General features: G+C 37.0%; 1 protein-coding gene and 1 non-coding gene across 2 annotated transcripts; one reads left to right on the top strand and one right to left on the bottom strand.

Moving 5' to 3' along the window:
* The first annotated feature begins 7,524 nt into the window (after positions 1 to 7,524).
* On the top strand, positions 7,525 to 7,632 carry LOC148571884 (small nucleolar RNA R71). The gene has a single exon (XR_015908468.1). It is a non-coding gene; the product is annotated as a small nucleolar RNA R71 (small nucleolar RNA).
* An 8,773-nt stretch (positions 7,633 to 16,405) lies between these two features.
* On the bottom strand, positions 16,406 to 23,296 carry LOC107634553 (uncharacterized). Its single transcript, XM_088507340.1, has 11 exons — positions 23,110 to 23,296; positions 22,922 to 23,018; positions 22,674 to 22,795; positions 22,511 to 22,595; positions 22,385 to 22,411; positions 18,762 to 18,867; positions 18,475 to 18,629; positions 18,223 to 18,352; positions 17,901 to 18,101; positions 17,527 to 17,781; positions 16,406 to 16,924 (listed from the first exon to the last, which is right to left on the bottom strand). Exons 1-11 carry the CDS (start codon positions 23,294 to 23,296, stop codon positions 16,406 to 16,408), a joined length of 1,884 nt encoding a protein of 627 aa, XP_088363466.1.
* Positions 23,297 to 26,503: the final 3,207 nt, after the last annotated feature.

Genomic DNA, 26,503 nt, shown 5'->3' with positions numbered 1-26,503 from the left:
ATTTTTGAAAAATCCTTTATAAACCTCCTATAGAACCCTGCATGCCCCAGAAAGCTTCTTATTGCTTTAACATTGGTAGGTGGTGGTAATTTTTCAATTACCTCTACCTTAGCTTGATCTACCTCTATTCCCTTGTTTGAAATTTTGTGCCCAAGGACAATTCCTTCAGTTACCATAAAGTGGCATTTTTCCCAGTTTAAAACCAGGTTAGTCTCTTGCATCTTTTCAGAACAAGTGCTAGATGGTTAAGACAGGAGCTGAATGAGTCTCCAAATATTGAGAAGTCATCCACGAAGACTTCCAGAAATTTCTCTATCATATCAGAGAAGATAGAGAGCATGCACCTCTGAAAGGTTGCAGGTGCATTGCACAGACCAAATGGCAACCTTCTGTAGGCAAATACTCCAGAAGGACATGTGAATGCTATTTTTTCTTGGTCCTGAGGATCTACTGCAATTTGGTTGTAACTTGAATAGCCATCCAAAAAGCAGTAGTATTCATGACCTGCTAGTCTCTCTAGCATCTGGTCTATGAATGGTAAAGGAAAATGATCCTTTCTGGTGGCTGTATTGAGCCTTCTATAGTCAATACACATACGCCACCGTGTAACTGTTCTCGTAGGAACCAGTTCATTCTTTTCATTCTGAACCACTGTCATGCCTCCCTTCTTGGGGATAACTTGGACAGGACTTACGCAAGGGCTATCAGAAATGGGATAAATAATCCCAGCCTCTAGTAACTTAGTGACCTTTTTCTGCACCACCTCCTTCATGGCTGGATTCAGCCTCCTCTGTGGTTAAACTACTGGCTTAGCATCATCCTCCAATAGGATCTTGTGCATGCATCTAGCTGGGCTAATGCCCTTAAGATCACTTATGGACCACCCAAGAGTTGTCTTGTGTGTCCTTAGCACCTGAATTAGTGCTTTCTCTTCCTGTGGCTCTAAAGCGGAGCTTATGATTACTGGAAAAGTGTCATCTTCTCCCAGAAATACATATTTCAGGGATGGTGGTAGTGGTTTGAGCTCAGGTTTAGGAGGCTTCTCATCTTCCTGATGAGTTTTCAGAGGTTCTTCTGTTCTCTCTGGTTCCTCCAGATCAGGCTGAACATCTTTAAAAATGTTCTCTAGCTCTTATTCGAGACTCTCAGTCATATTGACCTCTTCCACAAGGGAGTCAATAATATCAGCACTCAAGCAGTCTTTTGGCGTGTCTAGATGCTGCATAGCTTTGACAGCATTCAACTTAAACTCGTCCTCATTGACTCTCAGGGTTATCTCCCCTTTTTGGATGTCAATGAGGGTTCGTCCAGTTGCTAGAAAAGGTCTTCCTAGAATGAGAGCTGCACTCTTGTGCTCTTCCATTTCCAGTACTACAAAGTCAGTAGGAAAGGCAAATAGCCCAACCTTGATAATCATGTCCTCAATTATGCCTGATGGGATTTTAATGGAGCCATTAGCAAGTTGAAGGCATATCCGGGTTGGTTTAACTTCATCAGTCAAACCATGCTTTTTGATAGTAGATTCAGGTATTAGATTGATACTTGCCCCAAGATCACATAGAGCTGTCTTGGTACAATCATCCTCTAATGTGCATGGTATCATAAAGCTTTCGGGATCTTTAAGCTTCTCTGGTAAGCTTTTCAGAATGACTGTACTGCATTCTTCAGTGAGGAAAAGTTTTTCAGCCTCTCTCCAATCCTTCTTATGACTTAAGATATCTTTCATGAACTTAGCATAAGAAGGTATTTGCTCAAGTGCCTCTGCAAACAGAATCTTTATTTCAAGAGTCCTGAGATAGTCTGTGGTGGACGAAATTATGATTACACTTTGATTATGTAAAATTCATTGCTCTTTCTTTCCCTGGCAATGGCGCCAAAAACATGATGCCAATACCATGGTTCACAACTTCGCACAACTAACCAGCAAGTGCACTGGGTCGTCCAAGTAATACCTTACGTGAGTAAGGGTCGAATCCCACGGAGATTGTTGGTATGAAGCAAGCTATAGTCACCTTGTAAATCTCAGTCAGGCAGATATAAAATAGTAATGGGGTTTTCGAAAATAATACTAAAATAAGGATAGAAATACTTATGTAATTCATTGGTTAGAATTTCAGATAAGCGTGTAGAGATGCTTTCGTTCCTCTGAACCTCTGCTTTCCTGCTGTCTTCATCCAATCAATCTTACTCCTTTCTATGGCTGGCTTTATGTAAGGATGTCACCGGTGCCAATGGCTACTTTCGATCTCTCTCGGGAAAATGATTTAAATGCTCTGTCACAGCACGGATAATCGTCTGGAGGCATCACCTTTGTCATTGGTTGCATCCTATTCCTCCCTGTGAAAATGGTCCGATGCACTGTCACTGCATAGCTAATCATCTGGAGGTTCTCGATCATGCTGGAATAGGATTTACTATCCTTTTGCGTCTGTCACTACGCCCAGCACTCGCGAGTTTGAAGCTCGTCATAGTCATTCAATCCCAGAGTCCTACTCGGAATACCACGGACAAGGTTTAGACTTTCCGGATTCTCATGAATGCCGCCATCAATCTAGCTTATACCACGAAGATCCCAATATCTCGGACTCGGTCCCCTGTATTAGTAATCTAAGAGATACTCGTTCAATCGAAGGTAGAACGGGAGTGGTTGTCAGGCACGCGTTCATAGAGAATGATGATGATTGTCACGTTCATCACATTCAGGTTGAAGTGCGAATGAATATCTTAGAAGTGGAATAAGTTGAATTGAATAGAAAACAGTAGTACTTTGCATTAATCTTTGAGGAACAGCAGAGCTCCACACCTTAATCTATGGAGTGTAGAAGCTCTACCGTTGAAAATACATAAGTGAAGGTCCAGGCATGGCCGAGAGGCCAGCCCTCAAAACGTGATCAATAGATCAAAAGATAATCCAAAGATCCCTAATACAATAGTAAAAGGTCCTATTTATAATAAACTAGCTACTAGGGTTTACAGAAGTAAGTAATTGATGCATAAATCCCCTTCCGGGGCTTACTTGGTGTGTGCTTGGGCTGAGCTTGAAGTCTACACGTGGAGAGGTCATTCTTGGAGTTGAATGCCAGCTTTTGTGCCAGTTTGCATCATATAAACTTGGGAAAAGTATGGACTATTATATATTAATGGAAATCCCTGGATGTCTACTTTCCAACGCAATTGGAAGCGCGCCTTTTTGAGTTCTATAGCTCTAGAAAATCCATTTTGAGTGCAGGGAGGTCAGAATCCAACAGCATCAGCAGTCCTTCTTCAACCTCTGAATCTAATTTTTGCTCAAATCCCTCAATTTCAGCCAGAAAATACCTGAAATCATAGAAAAACACACAAACTCATAGTAAAGTCCAGAAATGTGAATTTAACATAAAAACTAATGAAAACATCCCTAAAAGTAACTAGATTATACTAAAAACATACTAAAAACAATGCCATAAAGCGTATAAATTATCCGCTCATCACAACACCAAACTTAAATTGTTGCTTGTCCCCAAGCAACTGAAAATCAAATAGGATAAAAAGAGAATATACTATAAATTCCAAACTATCAATGAAACATAGCTCCAATCAAATGAGCGGGACTTATAGCTTTTTGCCTCTTGAATAGTTTTGGCATCTCACTTTATCCATTGAAGTTCAGAATGATTGGCATCTATAGGAACTCAGAGTTCAGATAGTGTTATTGATTCTCCTAGTTCAGTATGATGATTCTTGAACACAGCTTCTTTATGAGTCTTGGCCGTGGCCCTAAGCACTTTGTTTTCCAGTATTACCACCGGATACATAAATGCCACAGACACATAATTGGGTGAACCTTTTCAGATTGTGACTTAGCTTTGCTAAAGTCCCCAATTAGAGGTGTCCAGGGTTCTTAAGCACACTCTTTTTTTGCTTTGGACCTTGACTTTAACCGCTCAGTCTCAAGTTTTCACTTGACACCTTCACGCCACAAGCACATGGTTAGGGACAGCTTGGTTTAGCCGCTTAGGCCAGGATTTTATTCCTTTAGGCCCTCTTATCCACTGATGCTCAAAGCCTTGGGATCCTTTTTATTTGCCCTTGCCCTTTGGTTTTTAAGGGTTATTGGCTTTGTGCTCTTGCCTCTTGGTTTTAAGAGCTTTTGGCTTTTTCTGCTTGCTTTTTCTCTTTCTTTCTATTTTTTTTTCGCCTTTTTTTTTTTCTGCAAGCTTTGTTCTTTGCTGCTTTTTCTTACTTCAAGAATCATTTTTATGATTTTTCAGATTATCAAATAACATGTTTCCTAGTCATCATTCTTTCAAGAGCCAACATATTTAACATTCTTAAACAACAACTTCAAAAGACATATGCACTGTTCAAGCATACATTCAGAAAATAAGAAGCATTGTCACCACATCAATATAATTAAGCTAAGTTCAAGAATAAATTCAAAACTCATGTACTTCTTGTTCTTTTGAATTAAAACATTTTTCATTTAAGAGAGGTGATGGATTCATAGGACATTCATAACTTTAAGACAAAGTTACTAACTACTAATGATCATGTAATGAAGACACAAACATGGATAAGCACTTAACATAGAAAACAAAAAACAGAAGAAATAAGAACAAGGAATGAGTCCACCTTAGTGATGGTGGCGTTTCCTTCTTGAGGAACCAATGATGTCCTTGAGCTCTTCTATGTCTCTTCCTTGTCTTTGTTGCTCCTCCCTCATTGCTTTTTGATCTTCTCTTATTTCATGAAGGATGATGGAGTGCTCTTGATGTTCCACCCTTAGTTGTCCATGTTGGAACTTAATTCTCATAGGGAGGTGTTGATTTGCTCCCAAAAATTCTGTGGAGGCAAGTGCATCTCTTGATGTATCTCAGGGATTTCTTGATGATGAGCTTCTTCATGTGCCTGTTGAGATTCATGAATGTGCTCTCTTGTTTGCTCCATCCTTTTCTTAGTGATGGGCTTGTGAGATGAATCTTTTCATCTTCCATGGCTCAGAGGTGAAAGCATTTGTCTTCCCTTTCCTCTTTCTTGAGGTTTTTCTGGCCCTAGGTGCCATTTAATGGTAATGGAAAAACAAAAAGCTTATGCTTTTACAACACCAAACTTAGAATATTGCTCGCCCTCGAGCAAGAGAAGAAAGAATAGATGAAGAAGAAGAAGATATGGAGGAGATAGAGGGATGTGTGTATGGATGTGAGTGGTGAATGGAAAACAGAAGGGATAACCATGAATGGAGAGAGAGAGGGTGAGGTGGGTGGGGATCCTGTGAGATTCACAGATCCTGAGATGATCCTGTGGGGTCCACAGATCCTGAGATGATCCTGTGGGGTCCACAGATCCTGAGGTGTTCAAGGAATTACAACCTTGCACCAAATTAGGCATGTAAAATGCCCTTGCACACAACTCTGGGTGTTCAGCGCCAGGTTGGTGCCCATTTTGGGCGTTCAACGCCCATTTGTTGCCCATTTTTGGCGTTGAACGCCAGAACCATGCTTGTTCTGGGCGTTCAGTGCCAGTTCCTCTCCAGGGTGCAATTCTGGCGTTCAAACGCCCAGATGCTGCCCATTTCTGGCGTTCAGCGCCAGAACCATGCTCTGTTCTGGCGTTGAACGCCCAAAACATGCTTCTTACTGGCATTTAAACGCCAGTAAGGTCTTCCTCCAGGGTGTGATTTTTCTTCTGCTGTTTTTGATTTCGTTTTCAATTTTTATATTTATTTTGTGACTTCACATGATCATGTACCTATAAAGACATATAACTAAGAAAAATATAGTTAGATAAATAAAAATTGGGTTGCCTCCCAACAAGCGCTTCTTTAATGTCAATAGCTTGACAGTGGGCTCTCATGGAGCCTCACAGATGTTCAGAGCATTGTTGAAACTCTCCAACACCAAACTTAGAGTTTGGATATGGGAGTTCAACACCAAACTTAGAGTTTGGTTGTGGCCTCTCAACACCAAACTTAGAGTTTGACTGTGGGGGCTTTGTTTGACTCTGCTTTGAGAGAAGCTTTTTCTGCTTCCTCTCCATGGATGCAGAGAGAGATCCTTGAGTTGTAAACACAAGGTTGTCCTTATTCAATTGAAGGATCAATTCTCCTCTGTCCACATCAATCACAGCTCTTGCTGTGGCTAGGAAAGGTCTTCCTAGGATGATGGATTCATCCTCTTCCTTTCCAGTATCTAAGACTATGAAATCAGCAGGGATGTAAAGGCCTTCAACCTTTACTAACACGTCCTCTACTTGTCCATAAGCCTGTTTTCTTGAATTGTCTACCATCTCTAATGAGATTTTAGCAGCTTGCACCCCATAGATTCCCAGTTTCTCTATTACATAGAGGGGCATGAGGTTTATTCCTGAACCAAGGTCACATAAAGCCTTAAAGATCATGGTGCCTATGGTACAAGGTATTATGAACTTTCCAGGATCCTGTTTCTTCTGAGGCAATGTCAGTTGATCCAGATCACTTAGTTCATTGGTGAGCAAGGGAGGTTCATCTTCCCAAGTTTCAATACCAAATAATTTGGCATTCAGCTTCATGATTGCACCAAGAAACTTGGCAGCTTGCTCTTCAGTAACATCCTCATTCTCTTCAGAAGAGGAATACTCATTAGAGCTCATGAATGGCATAAGGAGGTTCAATGGAATCTCTATGGTCTCTATATGAGCCTCAGAGTCCTTTGGTTCCTCAGAGGAAAACTCCTTATTGATCACTGGGCATCCCAGGAGGTCTTCCTCCTTGGGATTCACGTCCTCCTCTCCCTCATTGGGTTCGGCCATTTTGGTTATGTCAATGGCCTTGCACTCTCCTTTTGGATTTTCTTCTGTATTGCTTGGGAGAGTGCTAGGAGGGATTTCAGTGATCCTTTTACTCAGCTGGCCCACTTGTGCTTCCAAATTTCTAATGGAAGACCTAGTTTCATTCATGAAACTTACAATGGCCTTAGATAGATCAGAGACTAAGTTTGCTAAATTAGAAGTATTTTGTTCAGAGTTCTCTGTCTGTTGCTGAGTGGATGATGGAAAAGTTTTATTATTGTTAAACCTGTTTCTTCCACCATTATTAAAGCCTTGTTGAGGCCTTTGATCCTTCCATGAGAGATTTGGATGATTTCTCCATGATGGATTATAGGTGTTTCCATAAGGTTCACCTAAGTAATTCACCTCTGCTATTGCAAGGTTTTCAGGATCATAAGCTTCTTCTTCATGAGAAGCCTCTTGAGTACTGTTGGATGCAGCTTGCACTCCATTCAGACTCTTAGAAATCATATTGACTTGCTGAGTCAATATTTTGTTCTGAGCCAATATGGCATTCAGAGTATCAACTTCAAGAACTCCCTTCTTCATAGGCATCCCATTACTCACAGGATTCCTCTCAGAAGTGTACATAAACTGGTTATTAGCAACCATGTCAATGAGTTCTTGAGCTTCTGCAGGCGTTTTCTTTAGGTGAATGGATCCACCTGCAGAAGTATCCAATGACATCTTTGATAACTCAGACAGACCATCATAGAATATATCCAGGATGGTCCATTCTGAAAGCATGTCAGAAGGACACTTTTTGGTCAACTGTTTGTATCTTTCCCAAGCTTCATAGAGGGATTCACCTTCTTTCTGTCTGAAGGTTTGAACATCCACTCTAAGCTTGCTCAACTTTTGAGGAGGAAAGAACTTGGCTAAGAAAGTCGTGACCAGCTTATCCCAAGAGTTCAGGCTGTCTTTGGGTTGAGAGTCCAATCACACTCTAGCTCTGTCTCTTACAGCAAAAGGGAAAAGCATGAGCCTATAGACTTCAGGATTTACTCCATTAGTCTTAACAGTATCACAGATCTGCAAGAATTCAGTTAAGAACTGAAAAGGATCTTCAGATGGAAGTCCATGAAACTTGCAGTTCTGCTGCATCAGAGAAACTAGCTGAGGTTTCAGCTCAAAATTGTTTGCTCCAATGGCAGGAGTGGAGATGCTTCTTCCATGTAAATTGGAATTAGGTGTAGTAAAATCACCAAGCATCCTCCTTGCATTATTATTATTTTCGGCTGCCATCTCCTTTACTTGTTCGAAATTTTCAATAAGGTTGTCTCTGGATTATTGTAATTTAGCTTCTCTTAATTTTCTCTTCAGAGTCCTTTCAGGTTCTGGATCAGCTTCAACAAGAATGTCTTTTTCTTTGTCCCTGCTCATAAGAAAGAGAAGAGAAAAAGAAAAGAAGAGGAATCCTCTATGTCACAGTAAAGAGGTTCCTTATTGTTAGTAGAAGAAGAGAAGAAGAAGAAAAAATTCGAACACAGATAGAAGAGGGGGGTTCGAATTTGGTGAGTGATGTGAGGAAGAGATGTTAGTAGATGAATAAATAAATAGAATAAGATGAGAGAGGGAGAGGATTTTCAAAAATAATTTTTGAAAAAGAGTTAGTAATTTTCGAAAATAGTTTTTGAAAAATGTTAGTAATTTTCGAAAATTAAGATTTTAAAATATGAAATAATTAGTTAATTAAAAAGAAATTTTGGAAAAGAGGGAAGATATTTTCGAAAATTAGAGAGAGAGAGTTAGTTAGGTGGTTTTAAAAAAGATAAGAAACAAACAAAAATTTAGTTAGTTAGTTGAAACAAATTTTGAAAAGATAAGAAGTTAGGAAGTTAGAAAAGATATTTTGCAATCACTTTTTTGAAAAAGGTAAGATAAGAAGATATTTTTGAAAAGATATGATAGAAATTAGTTTTTTGAAAAAGATTTGATTTTTAAAATCTCAATTAATGACTTGATTCACAAGAAATCACAAGATATGATTCTAGAACTTAAAGTTTGAATCTTTCTTAAAAAGTAAGTAACAAACTTGAAATTTTTTGAATCAAAACATTAATTGATGATGTTATTTTCGAAAATTTGATATAAAAATAAGAAAAAGATTTTTGAAAAATATATTTGGAATTTTCAAAAATAACTAAGAAATTTGAAAAAGATTTGATTTTTGAAAAAGATTTTGAAAAAGATGAGATTTTTAAATTGAAAATTTGATTTGACTCATGAAAACTAGATTTTAAAATTTTTTGAAAAAGTCAAATCTAATTTTCGAAATTTTAAGAGAGAAAAAGGGAAAGATATTTTTTTGATTTTTGAATTGTTATGATGAGAGAGAAAAACATGAAAATTATGCAATGCATGAAGATTTTTAGATCAAAACAATGAATGCTTGCAAGAATGCTATGAATGTCAAGATGAACACCAAGAACACTATGAATGTCAAGATGAACAATCAAGAACATATTTTTGAAAAATTTTTAATGCAAAGAAAACATGCAGGACACCAAACTTAGAAATCTTTGATGCTTAGGCACTAAGAATTCAAGAATGCATATGAAAAACAAGAAAAGACACAAAACATGCAAATGCAAAGATCAAACAAGAAGACTTACCAAGAACAACTTGAAGATCATGAAGAACACTATGAATGCATGAATTTTTTCGAAAAATGCAAGATGCACATGCAATTGACACCAAACTTATAACATGACTCAAGACTCAAACAAGAACACAAAAAATATTTTTGATTTTTATGATTTTATGATTTTTTTGTATTTTCTTTAAATTTTTTTCGAAAATCATTTTAAAAAAAAAAAAGAAAAATAATTATTCCAAAATTTTTAATATGAATTCCAAGAATCTTATGCTCTTTAGTCTAAAGCTCCAATCAAAGGGTCAGGCATCGCTTAATAGCCAGCCAAGCTTTAGCATGTAACAGGTAGATCATGAACAGCAGTAGGTGGATTAACACCAACTAGCTTGCTCTTGATAACAAATTGGAAGCCTTAGTCCAAATGAATTTAGACTTGGCTTTACAGCTAGCCAGGCTTCACATGCTTCATGAAACACTAGAATTCATTCTTAAAAATTTTGAATAAAATTATAAAATTTTTGAAAACATTTTTATTTTAAAATTTTTTTCGAAAACAAAGGAGAAAATTTTGAAAGATTTTTGAAAAATTTTTGAAAAGAAAACAAAAAGAAAATTACCTAATCTGAGCAACAAGATGAACCGTCAGTTGTCCAAACTCGAACAATCCCCGGCAACGGCGCCAAAAACTTGGTGGACGAAATTGTGATTACACTTTGATTATGTAAAATTCATTGCTCTTTCTTTCCCTGGCAATGGCGCCAAAAATATGATCCCAATACCATGGTTCACAACTTCGCACAACTAACCAGCAAGTGCACTGGGTCATCCAAGTAATACCTTACGTGAGTAAGGGTCGAATCCCACGGAGATTGTTGGTATGAAGCAAGCTATAGTCACCTTGTAAATCTCAGTCAGGCAGATATAAAATAGTAATGGGGTTTTCGAAAATAATACTAAAATAAGGATAGAAATACTTATGAAATTCATTGGTTAGAATTTCAGATAAGCGTGTAGAGATGCTTTTGTTCCTCTGAACCTCTGCTTTCCTGCTGTCTTCATCCAATCAATCTTACTCCTTTCTATGGCTGACTTTATGTAAGGATGTCACCGGTGCCAATGGCTACTTTCGATCTCTCTCGGGAAAATGATCCAAATGCTCTGTCACAGCACGGCTAATCGTCTGGAGGCATCACCTTTGTCATTGGTTGCATCCTATTCCTCCCTGTGAAAATGGTCCGATGCGCTGTCACTGCATGGCTAATCATCTGGAGGTTCTCGATCATGCTGGAATAGGATTTACTATCCTTTTGCGTCTGTCACTACGCCCAGCACTCGCGAGTTTGAAGCTCGTCACAGTCATTCAATCCCAGAATCCTACTCGGAATACCACGGACAAGGTTTAGACTTTCCGGATTCTCATGAATGCCGCCATCAATCTAGCTTATACCACGAAGATCCCAATATCTCGGACTCGGTCCCCTGTATTAGTAATCTAAGAGATACTCGTTCAATCGAAGGTAGAACGGGAGTGGTTGTCAGGCACGCATTCATAGGGAATGATGATGATTTTCACGTTCATCACATTCAGGTTGAAGTGCGAATGAATATCTTAGAAGTGGAATAAGTTGAATTGAATAGAAAATAGTAGTACTTTGCATTAATCTTTGAGGAACAGCAGAGCTCCACACCTTAATCTATGGAGTGTAGAAGCTCTACCGTTGAAAATACATAAGTGAAGGTCCAGGCATGGCCGAGAGGCCAGCCCTCAAAACGTGATCAATAGATCAAAAGATAATCCAAAGATCCCTAATACAATAGTAAAAGGTCCTATTTATAATAAACTAGCTACTAGGGTTTACAGAAGTAAGTAATTGATGCATAAATCCCCTTCCGGGGCCCACTTGGTGTGTGTTTGGGCTGAGCTTGAAGTCTACACGTGGAGACGTCATTCTTGGAGTTGAACGCCAGCTTTTGTGCCAGTTTGGGCGTTGAACTCCACTTTGCAACGTGTTTCTGGCGCTGGACGCCAGAATTGGGCAGAGAGCTGGCGTTGAACGCCAGTTTGCGTCTTCTAAACTTGAGTAAAGTATGGACTATTATATATTGCTAGAAAGCCCTAGATATCTACTTTCCAACGCAATTGGAAGCACGCCATTTTGAGTTCTGTAGCTCCAGAAAATCCATTTTGAGTGTAGGGAGGTCAGAATCCAACAGCATCAGTAGTCCTTCTTCAACCTCTGAATCTGATTTTTGCTCAAATCCCTCAATTTCAGCCAGAAAATACCTGAAATCACAAAAAAAAACACATAAACTCATAGTAAAGTCCAGAAATGTGAATTTAACATAAAAACTAATGAAAACATCCCTAAAAGTAACTAGATTCTACTAAAAACATACTAAAAACAATGCCATAAAGCATATAAATTATCCGCTCATCAGTCTGCAAAGCGGGCAAATTGTTTATCCTGTTCCGCTTGGCGGAGTTTCTAAGGATAAGGAATTTTGGCTTTATATTCTTCAACCTTAGTTGCTGCAGGTTTACTTCCTACAGAAGTAGTTGGAGAGGTCTGCCTAAGGGGGTTGTTATCAGCACTTGCAGGTGTCTGATCCCTCATTGGCATTTGAACACCATAATTGGGTGCTGTACAGGTGTTTAACGCCAGATTGCCACCCTTTTCTGGCGTTTGGACGCCAGACTTGGCTATCCACTAGGCGTTCAACGCCAATTTCTTACCCTTTTCTGGTGTTTGAACGCTAGAATCATTTCTCTCTGGGCTCTTACTGTCCTCAGAGGGATTTTGGGAAGTGGTTTGGTCATCCTCTGTCAGCTGTTCCTTTCTTGGCTTTCTTCTTCCTTGAGTTGAAACATTTAATGTCTTCCCACTCCTTAAATGGACAACTTGGCACTCTTCTGTTATCTGTTTAGATAACTGCTGTCTTGTCTGATTCAATTGTGCTTCCATATTCTTGTTATCCTTTTTAGTGTCTTGTAGCAACTCTTCAAATTCTGCTGACTGTTTTGTTATAAAAAGCAATTGCTGATTGAGTTCAGCAACTTGTTCTGGAGGACTAAGTTCAGTGGATACTGCTTTAGCCTCTTCTTTCATGGAGGACTCACTACTTAAATACAGATGCTGATTTCTAGAAACTGTATCAATGAGATCTTGAGCCTCTTCAATTGTCTTCCTCATGTGTATAGATCTACCAGCTGAGTGGTCTAGAGACATCTGGGCCTTTTCTGTAAGCCCGTAGTAGAAGATGTCTAACTGTACCCACTCTGAAAATATTTTAGAGGGGCATTTCCTTAGCATCTCTCTGTACCTCTCCCAGGCATTATAAAGAGATTCATTATCCTCTTGTTTAAAGCCTTGGATGTCCAGCCTCAGCTGTGTCATCCTTTTTGGAGGGAAATATTGATTCAGGAATTTTTCTGATAACTGTTTTCATGTTCTTATGCTTGCTGTGGGTTGGTTATTTAACCACCTCTTAGCTTGATCTTTTACAGCAAATGGAAACAACAATAATCTGTAGACATCCTGATCTACTTCCTTATCATATACTGTGTCAGCATTTTGTAAGAACTGTGCCAGAAAATCAGTAAGTTCTTCCTGTGGAAGACCGGAATACTGGTAATTTTGCTGCCCCATGATAATGAGTTGAGGGTTTAGCTCAAAACTGCTTGCTCTGATGGGAGGTATACAGATACTACTCCCATAGGAAGCATTAGTGGGGTTAGCATATGACCCCAGAGTCTTTCTGGACTGTTCATTTCCACTTAGGTCCATGATGGAGAAAGAGAGATGTTGTGGATTGTAAAATAAAAATAAAGTAAAAGAAAAATTAAAATATTTTTGTTTTTATTTTATTTATTTAATGCTAATTTGAAATTAAAGAAATTAAAATAAAGTAAATGGGAAAAATGGTATAAGTTTCGAAAATTAAAAGAAGAGAAATAAAAGAAAATTGAAAACTAAAATAATTAATTAATTAAAAAGATTTGATTTTAAGATTTGAGATTAGAAAAGATAAGATAAGTTAGGTAAGAGAAGATAAGGAATTTAAATTAAAAAGTTTTTGAAATTTGAATTTTAAATTTTGAATTTTGAATTTTGAAAAAGTCAACAATATAAGATAAGATTTGAAAAAGATTTAAATTTTGAAATTTGAATTTTTGAATTTTGGAATCTAATTGAAATTTGAGATTAGAATTTGAAATAAGATAAGATGAGATTTTGAAAAAGATATGATTTTTGAAAAAGATTTGAATTTTGAGATTTTTAAAACTAAGATAAGATAAAATAAAAATTTTAAAATAAAAATATGAATTTTTAAATGAAATTTTCAAAAATTCAATTAAATAAAAAGAAAAGATACTTTTTAATTTAATGAGGAAAGAGAAAAATAATAAAATGACACCAAACTTAGAATTTTTAGATCAAAACAAAAAAAACAAACAAGAAAATTTTGAATGTCAAGATGAACACCAAGAACACTTTAAAGATCAAGATGAATACCAATAACAAATTTTGGAAATCTTTAAGAAAATAAAAACACAAAGGACACCAAATTTAAAAATTTTTATACTTTGGACACTAATAATTCAAAAATGCACAAGAAAAACAAGGAAAGACACAAAACAAGAAAAACTAAAGATCAAACAAGGAAAATAAACAAGAACAACTTGAAGATCAATAAAGAACAAGACATATAAAACTCGAAAATATGAAGAAAGATAATAACATGCAATTCGAAAAATTAAAGGAAAATAAAAACATGCAATTAACACCAAACTTAAAACATGAAACTAAACTCAAACAGAAGACTAAATTATGAGGTTATTGGTTTTTATTTATTTATTAAAAATTTCGAAAAGAAATTTAGAAAAATAAAACAAGGATTTTAAAAATTTTAACAAGAACAATAATAAAAGACTCAAAGACAAATCATAGATCAATAAAGAAAAGTAAAAATTTTTGAAAGATTTTTTTGAAAAGAAAATAAAAGACTCAAACTTAGTGACTCTAAACTAACCAAAAAGATAAATTCTTCCTAATCTAAGTAACAAAATGAACCGTCAGTTGTCCAAACTCAAACAATCCCCGACAACGGCGCCAAAAACTTGGTGTACGAAATTGTGATTACACTTTTCACAACTCCGCACAACTAACCAGCAAGTGCACTGGGTTGTCCAAGTAATACCTTACGTGAGTAAGGGTCGATCCTACGGAGATTGTTGGCTTGAAGCAAACTATGGTTATTTTGTAAATCTTAGTCAGGAGATTAATGATAAGAGTGATTGTATTTATGAAAAATAAATAACATGAAATAAATAGTACTTGTGACTCAGTAATGAGAAACAGGCTGACATTCCGGAGATGCTCTGTTGTCTGAATCTCTGTTTTCCTATTGTCTTCTTCTCCAAACACGCATGGCTTCCTTCAATGGCAAGCTTTATGATCCTCTCGGATGAAAAATACCAGGTACGATCTCTGCACGGCTAATCAACTGTCGGATTTCTCGTCTCGGATGAAAAATACCATGTACAGCTACCGCATGGCTAATCATCTGTCGGTTTCCACTAGCGTCGGAATAGGACCCTTGTCCTTTTGCACATTGTCACTATACCCAACATTCGCAAGTATGAAGCTCTTCACAGTCATCCCTTCCCAGATCCTACTCAGAATACCACAGACAAGGTTTAGACTTTTCGGATCCCAGGAATGCTGCCAATTGGTTCTAGCCTATACCACGAAGGTTCTAACCTCCGGACTCGTTCTGTAGATTAGAAACCCAAGAGATACGCACTCAAGCTGTCGCCCAATAACTACGTTGAGCTCAGATAGAACGGGAGTGGTTGTCAGGCATGCGTTCATAGATTGAGGATAATGATGAGTGTCACGGATCGTCATATTCTCTATATTGAAGTACGAGTGAGTATCTTAGAATAGAATCAAGCGTGATTGAATAGAAAACAGTAGTAATTGCATTAATCCATTGAAACACAGCAGAGCTCCTTACCCCCACCTATGGGGTTTAGAGACTCATGCTGTAGAAGATACAAATGAAGTGTAAAAATGTCATGAGGTGCCAAATGAATCTCTAAAAGTAATTTTTATACTAAACTAGTAACTTAGGTTTACAGAAAATGAGTAACTAAGTGCAGATAGTGCAGAAATCCACTTCTGGGGCCCACTTGGTGTGTGCTTGGGCTGAGCATTGAAGATTTCACGTGCATAGGCTGTTCCTGAAGTTAAACGCCAGATTTGGTGCCAGATTGGGCGTTTAACTCCAATTCTGGTGCCAGTTTGGGCGTTTTACGCCAAGATGTTTTAGGCTGTCTTTGGACGCCAGTTTGGGCCATCAAATCTCGAGCAAAGTATGGACTATTATATATTGCTAGAAAGCCCAGATGTCTAATTTCCAACGCAATTAAGAACGCACCAATTGGGTTTCTGTAGCTCCAGAAAATCCACTTCGAGTGCAGGAGGGTCAGAATCCAACAGCATCTGCAGTCCTTTTTCAGCCTCTGAATCAGATTTTTGCTCAGGTCCCTCAATTTCAACCAGAAAATACCTGAAATCATAGATAAACACACAAACTCATAGTAAAGTCTAGAAATGTGATTTTTGGATAAAAACTAATAAAAATATAATAAAAAGTAACTAAAACATGCTAAAAACTATGTAAAAACAATGCCAAAAATGGTATAAATTATCCGCTCATCACAGCCCAACAGCCACCTCAAGCGGCAGCGGCGATGAATTCTGATCATGATGACTGAAACCAACATGCAGTGACCATAGTATTCTTGGAATTCAAAAAGGACCAAAGCTAATCACAAGACCCTTACCGCAACAAAGAAAGAGTGACTGAGCCAAGTGACAGCATCTTCGATGGTGTTTCTGGTGGCTACAAGACTGCTCCTGGTGACCAGAATAGCGGCACGGCTTCTCCCTCCTTCGGCAGCAACAACAGTGGTGTTTTCCGGCAACCACCGATCTCCGGCAATAGCAGCAGAAGCTCCAGCTAGGCACCGCAGAGCAGCAGATCAGCAGTACATCGGCCAAGGTGCGGTGGTGGAGACGCCCTCAACCGCGGTGAAATGCGGCGGCTAAGGAAGCTCGGCGGCGGTTGGCTCTGTGACGAGGACGACGGCGGCACAATGAGGGCGATGGCGACGATGCGGCAGCAGCTACCAGACACGGCGCCTTCTCCCTCCCGATCTGGTTCGCGCTCGTCTCTCCCTCTCCCCCCTGGCTCCCTCTGCGAACATAGCCTCATCGCGAAACGGCGACAGCATTGCGGAGATTTGACGGCAGCGGCGCGGGTGATAACTCGCAGGGCTGACGACGGCGACGCGACGGTGGTGGTGAAGCCGGACGCGCCGGCGACGCCCTTCCTTCCTCTTCTTCCCTCCTTCTGGCCCAGTTTCCCCTTTCTGATTTCCGTTTCTTCTCTGAAGTTGTCGTGTTGCAGGTTTGCTGAAGGGAAGAAGAAAGGGTTGTGGCTATAAGGAGGTTTGCGGCGCTGAATTAGGGACTGAGTCTGTGTTACGCCGAAGGGGATGAAGCAGGGGTGGAGGTATGGCTGTGCTTTGATTTGAGAAAGGAGAAGTGTTGCTGCTGCTGGGCTCAGAGGAACCGGGTAACTGGGTTAGGATTTCAGGGTTAGGGTTTTTGGGTAAAATTAGGGTTAGGGACAATTTAATAATTTCAGATAAAATTGGGAATAATATAGTAATTGAAACCCAAATTAAATCCAACACTAATTATATATAGAAAACACTATTTGCTCATCAATTTTACAAATTATTTTCAATAAAATGTCCAAATCAAATAATTAGAAATAATACAATTAAATCCTTTATCTTCCTAAAATAGCAGTATCAATATTTTAAAATATTAATTATTTAGTCCAAGTCATATAAAATCCTTATTATTTCACAACTACCAACTTTATAATTTGAAATATAGAAAATAATCCAATGATTATAAAATTGGATAATAATCTTAATTTATTTCAAATTCAATTAATCGAAACTTGCTTTAATTTTCTTTAATAAAAAAAATTTCTGAAATTAAAGCTATAGAAATACTGAATTTGAAATTAGCTAATGATAGCCCTTTTTCAAAAGTTTTGGGTCTTACATCTTGGATAGGTGAGTTGAGCAAGATATTTATCTTAGGAGATAATTCTTCAATCAGTACATCCTCATCATGTTTTTCCACTACTTGCTCCTTGATGGAATCAGTATTAGCTTCAAAATTATCCAACCCAAGAACTTTAGATTCTTTCTTAGTAGTAGAAGATTCTGGACCAATAACAACATCATTTGGCACAGCAACAGATGAAGCACCTTTAACAATGGAACACTCTCTAACAACAGAATCACACTTGGTGACCTATTTCCCCTACAAAAATAACATTTAAAATAACAAAAAAAAATTAATGAGCACACTTAACAATAATAAGCAAACAAAAGCACACATAGGTTGACTCAATTTTAAAGATAAGATGATACCTTATGGGGAGTGGCTTCATCATCAGCATCATAGTTGGGCAACTCAAACATAGCAATTATAACCACATCATCGTAGACCCTCCTCACTCGAAAGGTACCAAAGTATTTATCAACACCAACAGGTTTAGTATCAACCTTTAGAAGAACTTTCTTTCCAATAAAATCTTTGAACATAATAGGGTGTGTATCTCCACAAATCACCTAATTAAACCCATGAAATAATGCATTAAAATGAGAATTAGACATAAACAAAGTATAATTATAATTAGCACAATCACAAGTAACTACAAATATCAATGAGCAAGCAAGTAGATGCTCTTACACTTGCATCTTTTTGTACTTCGGTAAAGATTTCAGCACAAGATTTCTTCAATAAATAAGAAGCCTCACGGTCAAATAGAACAAAGATACCATCTCCAGTTTGATCTTCCACTGATATCTTAATTCGAAATCTAATACATTAAAAAACACAAAGAATACTTTCAAGAACTTGGATAAAAGCAAACAAATTCGTACCAAACAGCCTCAGCATAAAACTATGCATATCAATAATGAAATATATTTATGAACATACCTAGGAGTAACATTAGTCACATGATGGACACAAAAATCACAATAATAAACACCACCTTGGGGTTGAATAGCTTTGCCACAGACACAAGTAGAATACCACCAAGGTCCTTCTTCAACAATATATCTTATGATACCAAAGATAATAAAAGAGCCTTCCTATAAATTTAAACTTGGGAAATCAGTAAAAGAGCAAAAAAAAAAAAAAAGAAACAAACAAACATCATTTAAGATTCCATAACTTTTGAATATAAATATAGATAATGAAAGAAAATATGCAAGTAAATACACTTCATTGATGTCTTGTAAATCTTCAATAGTGCATCTCCTTGTCAACCGCATGAAGTCATCCTCAAGTGAGATAATCTTACCCTCATTGGCAATAATTAATGGTTGTGTACTGTAACACCCTAATTAGCCTAAGCTTTACCTCGCGTCGTAAAGCCAAGGTTAGTCAGAGATTACGACAATTCTAAGCTCATACATAAAATATATATAGAAAGAATAGTATAATCTAGAAGCCCGATGAAAGATATAGCTCAAAAATAGGATTTCAAAGCGCAAAATGTACTAACGAAGCATCTAACTTAAAGCACAAGAAACAGATGTGATATAAACAAAGATAATAGTATAATAGTGTAATACCATAAGAAACTAGCCACAGCTCGTGAAGTTTAAGCTGACTAGCCAAATACAGATATACAGAACCAGATAGTAAAATAGCTTATACAATTTTGTTCTCTCAAATACAAGCCTCTAGGCTAAACAAAATACAAAAGTGAGAGACATATAAACAAAATAAACCAAAAAGACTCCAAAAGAATCCAAGATCCTCCGCTTCTGTCACCATCCAAAGCAACTCACCGAGGTGGGTTATGACCTGCATTTGAAAAACACAACAGAGGATATGGTATGAGAACTGGGGGTTCTCAGTATGGTAACAGTGCCCAGTGATGTAGCATATAAGACCCCGGGATGCCAAAGGCAATCCTAAGCTCCATATCCATCACAAGATTTAAACTTAAGCATTCTAAAATAAATAAGCATAATTATAACAACATTAACTTAAATGAATTGGGTAATCTATCTTAGGGATTTGTACTCTAACCAAGCACCGCTGTCCCACAGCCTTCACCAACCTATCCTTCATGCGATTCCATCGCCACTGCCTTCCGAACCTCCTCAATCCCAGTAGAAAGTACAATTAGTAACAATGCAAGTAATTCACAAGTAAAAGCATACAAGGCAAGTAAATCAAGTAAGCAAATAGGCATGTTATTCAATTAGGCATACAATTACAAGTCGGCAAAGCAGACAAGCAGATAGAAAATGCATATGATGAATGACTGCCCTACTGGCTGTAATATCACATTGTCGGTTCAACTGCCAACCCGACACATCTCCATGGAGACGTCGCCCTTCGGATTTCTCATATGGGAACCCCCGAGATATAGTGCTCGGATCACTGTCCAGGTACCGGCGGCTGCACGCTCTATAGATCCGAAGGGATGCGAGCGGGATACTCTTGCCTCAGACCTCACATCTCAACGTAAGTGGGATTAACCACCGTATTACGCCGCTGCCGCTACCTCGACAGGCGGGATTAACCACCGTCCCTGCCGGGCGAATAGCGTCTCATAATCTCAGTAAAAACATTATTTCAGTGGTTTTCAAAAAACATTTTCAGTATACAGAGATCCATCATCTCAATCCGAGTCCTCGACTCATCTCAACCACTGTCCATTCATAACTCAGTTTCCAAATATCAACAGTTCATCATTCCTCATCTCATATATCAATCATCCTTCACCTAACATCAAACCATTCTCAGCACACCAGAAACCTAAGCCTCCGTTTTCTAATTTATCATAAAATCATGTACTAGAACCCTTAAGTTATATCCCATGTTCTAATACTCAAAACTAGGCCCAAAAGTCTTAAAATGGTGTTATAGGGGTTTACAACCTTGTTGGGAAGGTAAAATAGTTGAAAAACAAGAAAAATTTGAGAAACAGGACGTGTGCGTCCACACAGGGGTGAGCGTGCGCACGCCCAGGAAAATTTTTAAAAGTGTGCGTACACACAGGGGTGTGCGTACGCACAGGTGTCAAAACTAAAAAGGTCTGTTCACTTGCACAACCTGTGCCAGCGCCCCCAACAGACTGGCCTTCCCGACGTGTGCGTCCGCACAGGTTGAAATTCTTCTTTAGATATGCGCACGCACAAGCTGTGCTAGCGCTGCAAACAGAACGCACTTCCCTGCCTATGCGTGAGCACAGGTGTGTGCATCCGCACAGGTCAAAATTTTTTGCAAGGTGTGCGTCCGCATGAGGGTGTGCGCTCGCACATATCAGAAATCATGAAATTCTGCAACTTTGCAGAATTTTAGATTTTTAACCCCAACTTTGAATGATCATAACTTCCTCCACAAAATTTCAAATTTCACAAACTTTATATAGATTTAAAGGGTTTTTAAAGATCTTTAATTCTAGACAAGTTTCATCAATTTTTGAAAATCGAGGCAAAAGTTATGATCGAACAAAGTTCACCAAAAACCCCATTTTACCAAACTTCACAATTGGCACAATTTCTTACCATACACATTCCAACTCATACCAAACCATTAAAAAACTCCATCTTTCATCAAATTTGACCTGTTGTGCCCTAATACACCAACATTACCACATTTCACTTTACATTTCATCATCTTCAACATCAATACCAATATTTCACACTTTTACAACCATAATGCCAAATCATCAAATTCAACATCACTTATATCATCATTATGCCTTTTTAATTTACACAATCAATCATCATTATCATCACTCATCATACTCAAACCCAACAATCATTAATTCATCATAAATCACCATATGTCATCATTTAACAACTCAACAACCATTAAAATTCAAACCTATCCTATGGGTCACTAGCCTAAGTGTCCATGAATATTATATACTACATAGAGGAAACCGAAACCATACCTTGGCCGATCCCCTATATGTCCAAAACTCAAAATTGAGCACTAAAGAACTTTCAACTAAAATCCAAGCTTTTACTTCCACTCCAATAAGCACAATCAGGTTCCAAAAGCTCCCAAAGCCACAACAATCAAACTATATGCATATAAATCACCTCAAATCAACCTAGGGTTCCAATTAAACATAAATTCACAAGGGTTTAGTGGCTCTTACCTTTTCCAACAGATTTAATAGCAAAAATCCAAGGCTAAGCAAGGATTAGAGCAAACTTAAACATCCAAAATCATAAAAACTCACTTAATCACAAACCCTATGAACCGAAATTTTGGAGAGAAGAATAGAAAATATTTCATGGTTACCTCTCCAGTTTCTTGTATGGGTTTTGTAGAGCTCTTCACGAGGAATGCGTAACCGCAAACAGTGCGGCGATCGGAGCTTTATAGCTCAAGATATGAGCTTCGGAAGAAGAAGGTAAATAGTGCTTCTTCTTCCCCTTCTTCCCTTTCTATTTTCTGCTGTGTGTTGTGTTTTGTGAGTAAAAAGGGTTCACTTAAGTGCTTATATATGTTGGGCTTGGGTCCAACTTGGGCCCGGTCCAACCCGTTAGCGTTTTTAGCCCGTTTGGCCCAACTTTGGGCCAAACCTTTAAAATTAACGCCCAGTTTTCTATTTCTAACATTTTTCTAAGATTTTTGCTGGTTTTCACTTTTTCTCATGCGGTACTGGGCAGACTTGAACCGGTTCAACCGGTTCAACTGCTGATTTGCGGTTTTTCACGGTTTTTTTCAAAAAGCACATTTTCTGACTCAAAAAGACCTACTGAGTCCAAAAATCACCTTTAAATCCTCCAATTATCACTCTAACTTTTCAGAATCTAATTTGGGCAATTAATTACTTAATTAACCGGTTGATTAGTTGCGGTTCTTACATGTACCATTAACTCCTTGCTCAACCATACTAAGAATGAGAAACCAAAAGAAGATGAGAATACAAAATAAGATGACCAAAAATTAATAAGTGATAACCAGAAGAAATCTAGTTATACATATAACAAACCTTTTTTTGAAATCAACCACCTCTGGAATATCAGGATTAAACAAAATCCGGGTTGCATGCATCACATTTTGCAGTCCAACTTGACCTACAAAATAATGTAATACTTGTGATAACATAGAACAAAAACTATAAAGATGATCTAATAATAAAACAGAAAATGAACCCCGAAAAAATTTAACTTTAGCTAGCTGCACAAGCACAACAGGTTGCTCCATATAACCAGATGCTAAAAAATGATTGATTTGATTAGCATACTCCCCAAACAATGCACAACGCAATGTAAGACTAAAATATAATATATAAATAATGTAATATTAAAATCAACCCAAATATCCATTAAGTAATAAAAAGCTAAACAGATAGAACATTTATTTGTAAAAAAAAAACACATACAAAAGATAGATAACATACTCTTTAAAGCTTAACTCAATCACAATCATCTTGACAATTTTTCCTTCCTTAGCATACTCTTTTTCTTCTCCAACAGAGATCAAGAGACCAATAACATCTTAAAAAAAAAGAGAGAAAAAGAGTGTACGTAATTTGCATTATATTTGAGTATAATTTCAAAAAAGGCAGTATAAAAAATTTGAACATACCCACTAAATAATCATAATATGCATTCATCTTAAAAAAATTTTCAAAAGGATAAATAGTGAAGCAATTAGTAGGAATGAGATCATCAGACACAGCAGCGACAGTTGTGCGGTGAAGAAATATGAGCTTAAATTCATGTTCAGTTGCTCTATAGCCTCCTTGATTTGGAACAACACTAAAGTATGCCATCCTATACACCTGACCTTCAACAATTTGATCTCTAAACCTATTGAGCAATTGCTTTTTAACAGTTGCTTGGATTTTGCTACATTGAAAATATAAAAAAGAATGATTAAAACATCTGAAAATCTCAAAAAAAAAAACTAATTAAAACACAAGTTTGAGGACACCATAAATTTAGTAAACATAATGAGAAATAAATGTCAGAATTTGAATGTAGGGAATACAAATTTAACACAATTTGATTAAATCAGACGACATGCACACACATTTTCATCCACAAGTATCATTTATATAGAATTAGGAACTTCAGCATTCCCAAATGAAGGAACAGTCCACATCCTTATAACCCTGACTTTCAGTCTCCAAGCCTCTCTTGGAAGCTGCATCTTTGATATGATATCAAATGCAGGAGGCATGACAACATAGTTTGAACAATAGAATAAGAAAATAAAATCAGAATAAGTAAACACTTTCCAGAACACTCTTAAAGCATGGAAGTAATGCAGCAGACTTGTGAAACTTAGCATCCAATTTATAGACAGAGAAATGAAACCAATTCAGGATTTAAATTCAAAAATTTGAACCATGGAGGGAAAAAAATAAAAGATCATTGTGTATATAACACTCACTTTGAAATCAATCAAAAGTGGAATTGATATATTCATTCGATGGTATATTTCTTAAGGGAATAGATACATATAAGGACCAGGCTAGAAAGAAGGATGAGCACTGATGATGAGGCAAAATAGTATGAATGACCATCACATCATAAAAAATTTGACAGAAATCAACACCTACCAAAGTCTAACGCTATCCACTACACCATAAATCATGACAATGCACACATCATGACAGCAATTTATATAAATATATTATTACAACCTGTAAACAAAATCTTATTTTGCAAATAATAAAGACTGGAAGAACTCATATTCATATATGTTACAGTGACCTTATAAATAGAGGAAGTATCTAAGTTAGTAAGAAGGACAGCTGTCCTAACATGACCAATATAATTTATCAACCATTTCCATTAACATCCATAAGTAATAGGTTTGACTGAGAACAGAATCTTGTATCCCAAATTTAGATCAAATTAGCATTTAGATTATTCGGAGTCGCTGCTGATGATGACTTGAGGAAAAAGAAAATGACAATTTGAAATCGGAAGTTTGAACCATAAACAAATAAAGCTCAATAAGTAACAAATAAACCAGTAGAAATATGAAAAAAAAAAAAGAAGATTTCCATAGCAAATAAGGGATGACCACTGATTTAGGGAAGGAAGAGTGTGACTAAGCATGATTTGATGAGGATTTTGACAACCACCAACTCCTACCAAAGTGTGACTAAGCATGATTTGATAAGGAATTTGACAATCACTAACTCCTACCAAATTCTGCAAATGTTCAGTTGATCATTACATATCACATTTCATATGGAATATTAAAAATCACAGCTTATGATAACTTCACAAAAAAGAAAAGAAAATAACAACTTGAATTCAAAAATTTGAACCATAAAAAAAATCACAACATTGTCCCTCAATAAGTAACAAAAATAAGTAGAAACTTGAAGAAAGAGGACTTCCACAGTCAAATAAGGTATGAGCATTGATTCAGGGAAGCAACACTGTGACTAAACATGACTTGATGAGGATTTTGACAATAACCAACTCCTACCAAATACTGTAACTGTGCAACTGATCATTACATATGACACTCCATATGAAATATATTGAATTAAATCTATAATAAAATAGGACATTAACACTAAACCCATAATACCAATATTAAATTAAATTAATATCCACTAATACTTCCAAGAGTTTCAATTATAACTATTATCTTGATGGATTTTCTTGTACTGGAAAACTTTGGGAAAGAAATAAAAGAGTTTTCATAGATTAGAATCTCCAAAAAAAAATTTCATTTGATTACTAAATCACCAAAACTACAGAAGCAAGAAACCACATGAAGAAGATATATATTGCAACATACATTTTATTTAGGGATAAAATAATGTAGAGAAAATAAAGAACAAATTAGAACTAAATTAACAGTAAACAATTATCACTCAGCTACCTACTGCATAAAAAGCGAGTTAGATAAGAAAACCTTACCATCAATCTATCTCAAGATACCCAATGTTGATATCAGCAAAATGGACATAGAATAGAACCATCTGGAGAATCATGGAGAGAGAGAAACAAAAGGTTTAACATTTTCTTTTCAACCAATCCATTGTAAACAGATTCAACAAATGAGTAAGAACATCATTAAATAGAATTAAAATTATCGTTGAAAATAGATCCTGAAATGACATGGGTGTTCAAATGAAACAGAGAAACAATAATCCTCAAATGACATGAGTATTGAAAGGAAACACAGAAAACCTAAATCCATGTCTGTATTAAAAGAGTCCAGAAAATCCATAACATGAGACAATTGCAAAAAATTTGGATGAAAATTAAAAACCCAACTTCAATTAAAGAGAAACAATTCAAAAAGAATACCAAAAACCCCAAAAGTTGTTAGAATTTCCATGAAACCATTCAAATTAACAAAGAGAACTTGAACATGACATAAACAATACGAGAGAGATGATCAGAATGGAAACCCTATAGTTATTGGAGACTCCCTGACAGAAGTCTGGCAAAACACGACAAAGGATGTATCTTGATGCGATTGATTTGCAAAGAATCGATTGCATAGTAAACCCAGTTAAGCAATCGTTTGCAAGAAGGAAGAGGACGCGATCGGTGAAAAAACATGGGAGAGAAAGCACTTTTTCTTGAAGGGAAAACGTAATTGAGTGAAAAATCCACCCCGGCGATGAAAGTACTTGCTGATGCGATTGATTTGCAACAAATCGAATGTACAAAAGTAAGATAATCATCCATCCAAAGAATGAAGAGCATGAGATCTGACGTGTTTTGTGGAAAGGAAAGGTTTTCCCTTTTTGAAATAAAACCTATAACCAGAGAGGCCATGAAAGTACTTCCTTATGCGATTGATTTGCAACAAATCGAATGTACAGAAAAAGAGAGATAATCACCCATCCGAAAAATGAAGAGCAGGAGATCTGGCGTGATTTGTGGAAGGGAAAGGTTTTCCCTTTTTGAAAGAAAACCTAGAACCACAGAGGGAGAGAGAGAGACATTTATCTTTTTGAAGAAAAAGCTAAATTGGGTGAAAATTCCACGTCGGTGAT

Source organism: Arachis ipaensis, chromosome B3, assembly GCF_059453495.1.
Source record: "Arachis ipaensis isolate K30076 ecotype BB chromosome B3, ASM5945349v1, whole genome shotgun sequence".
NCBI lineage: Eukaryota > Viridiplantae > Streptophyta > Magnoliopsida > Fabales > Fabaceae > Arachis > Arachis ipaensis.
Note: the sequence above shows the minus strand (reverse complement) of the source record. Positions and strands in the feature narration are given on the sequence as shown.

Bases quoted from the DNA above. Each gene is read 5' to 3' on its own strand.
- LOC107634553 (XM_088507340.1), bottom strand. From the start codon at position 23,296: ATGGCATACTTTAGTGTTGTTCCAAATCAAGGAGGCTATAGAGCAACT. The intron at 18,630-18,761 runs GTGTATTTACTT...TTAAATTTATAG, and splicing joins ATTTACAAGACATCAATGAA to GAAGGCTCTTTTATTATCTT. The intron at 18,353-18,474 runs GTATGTTCATAA...TTAATGTATTAG, and splicing joins GTGACTAATGTTACTCCTAG to ATTTCGAATTAAGATATCAG.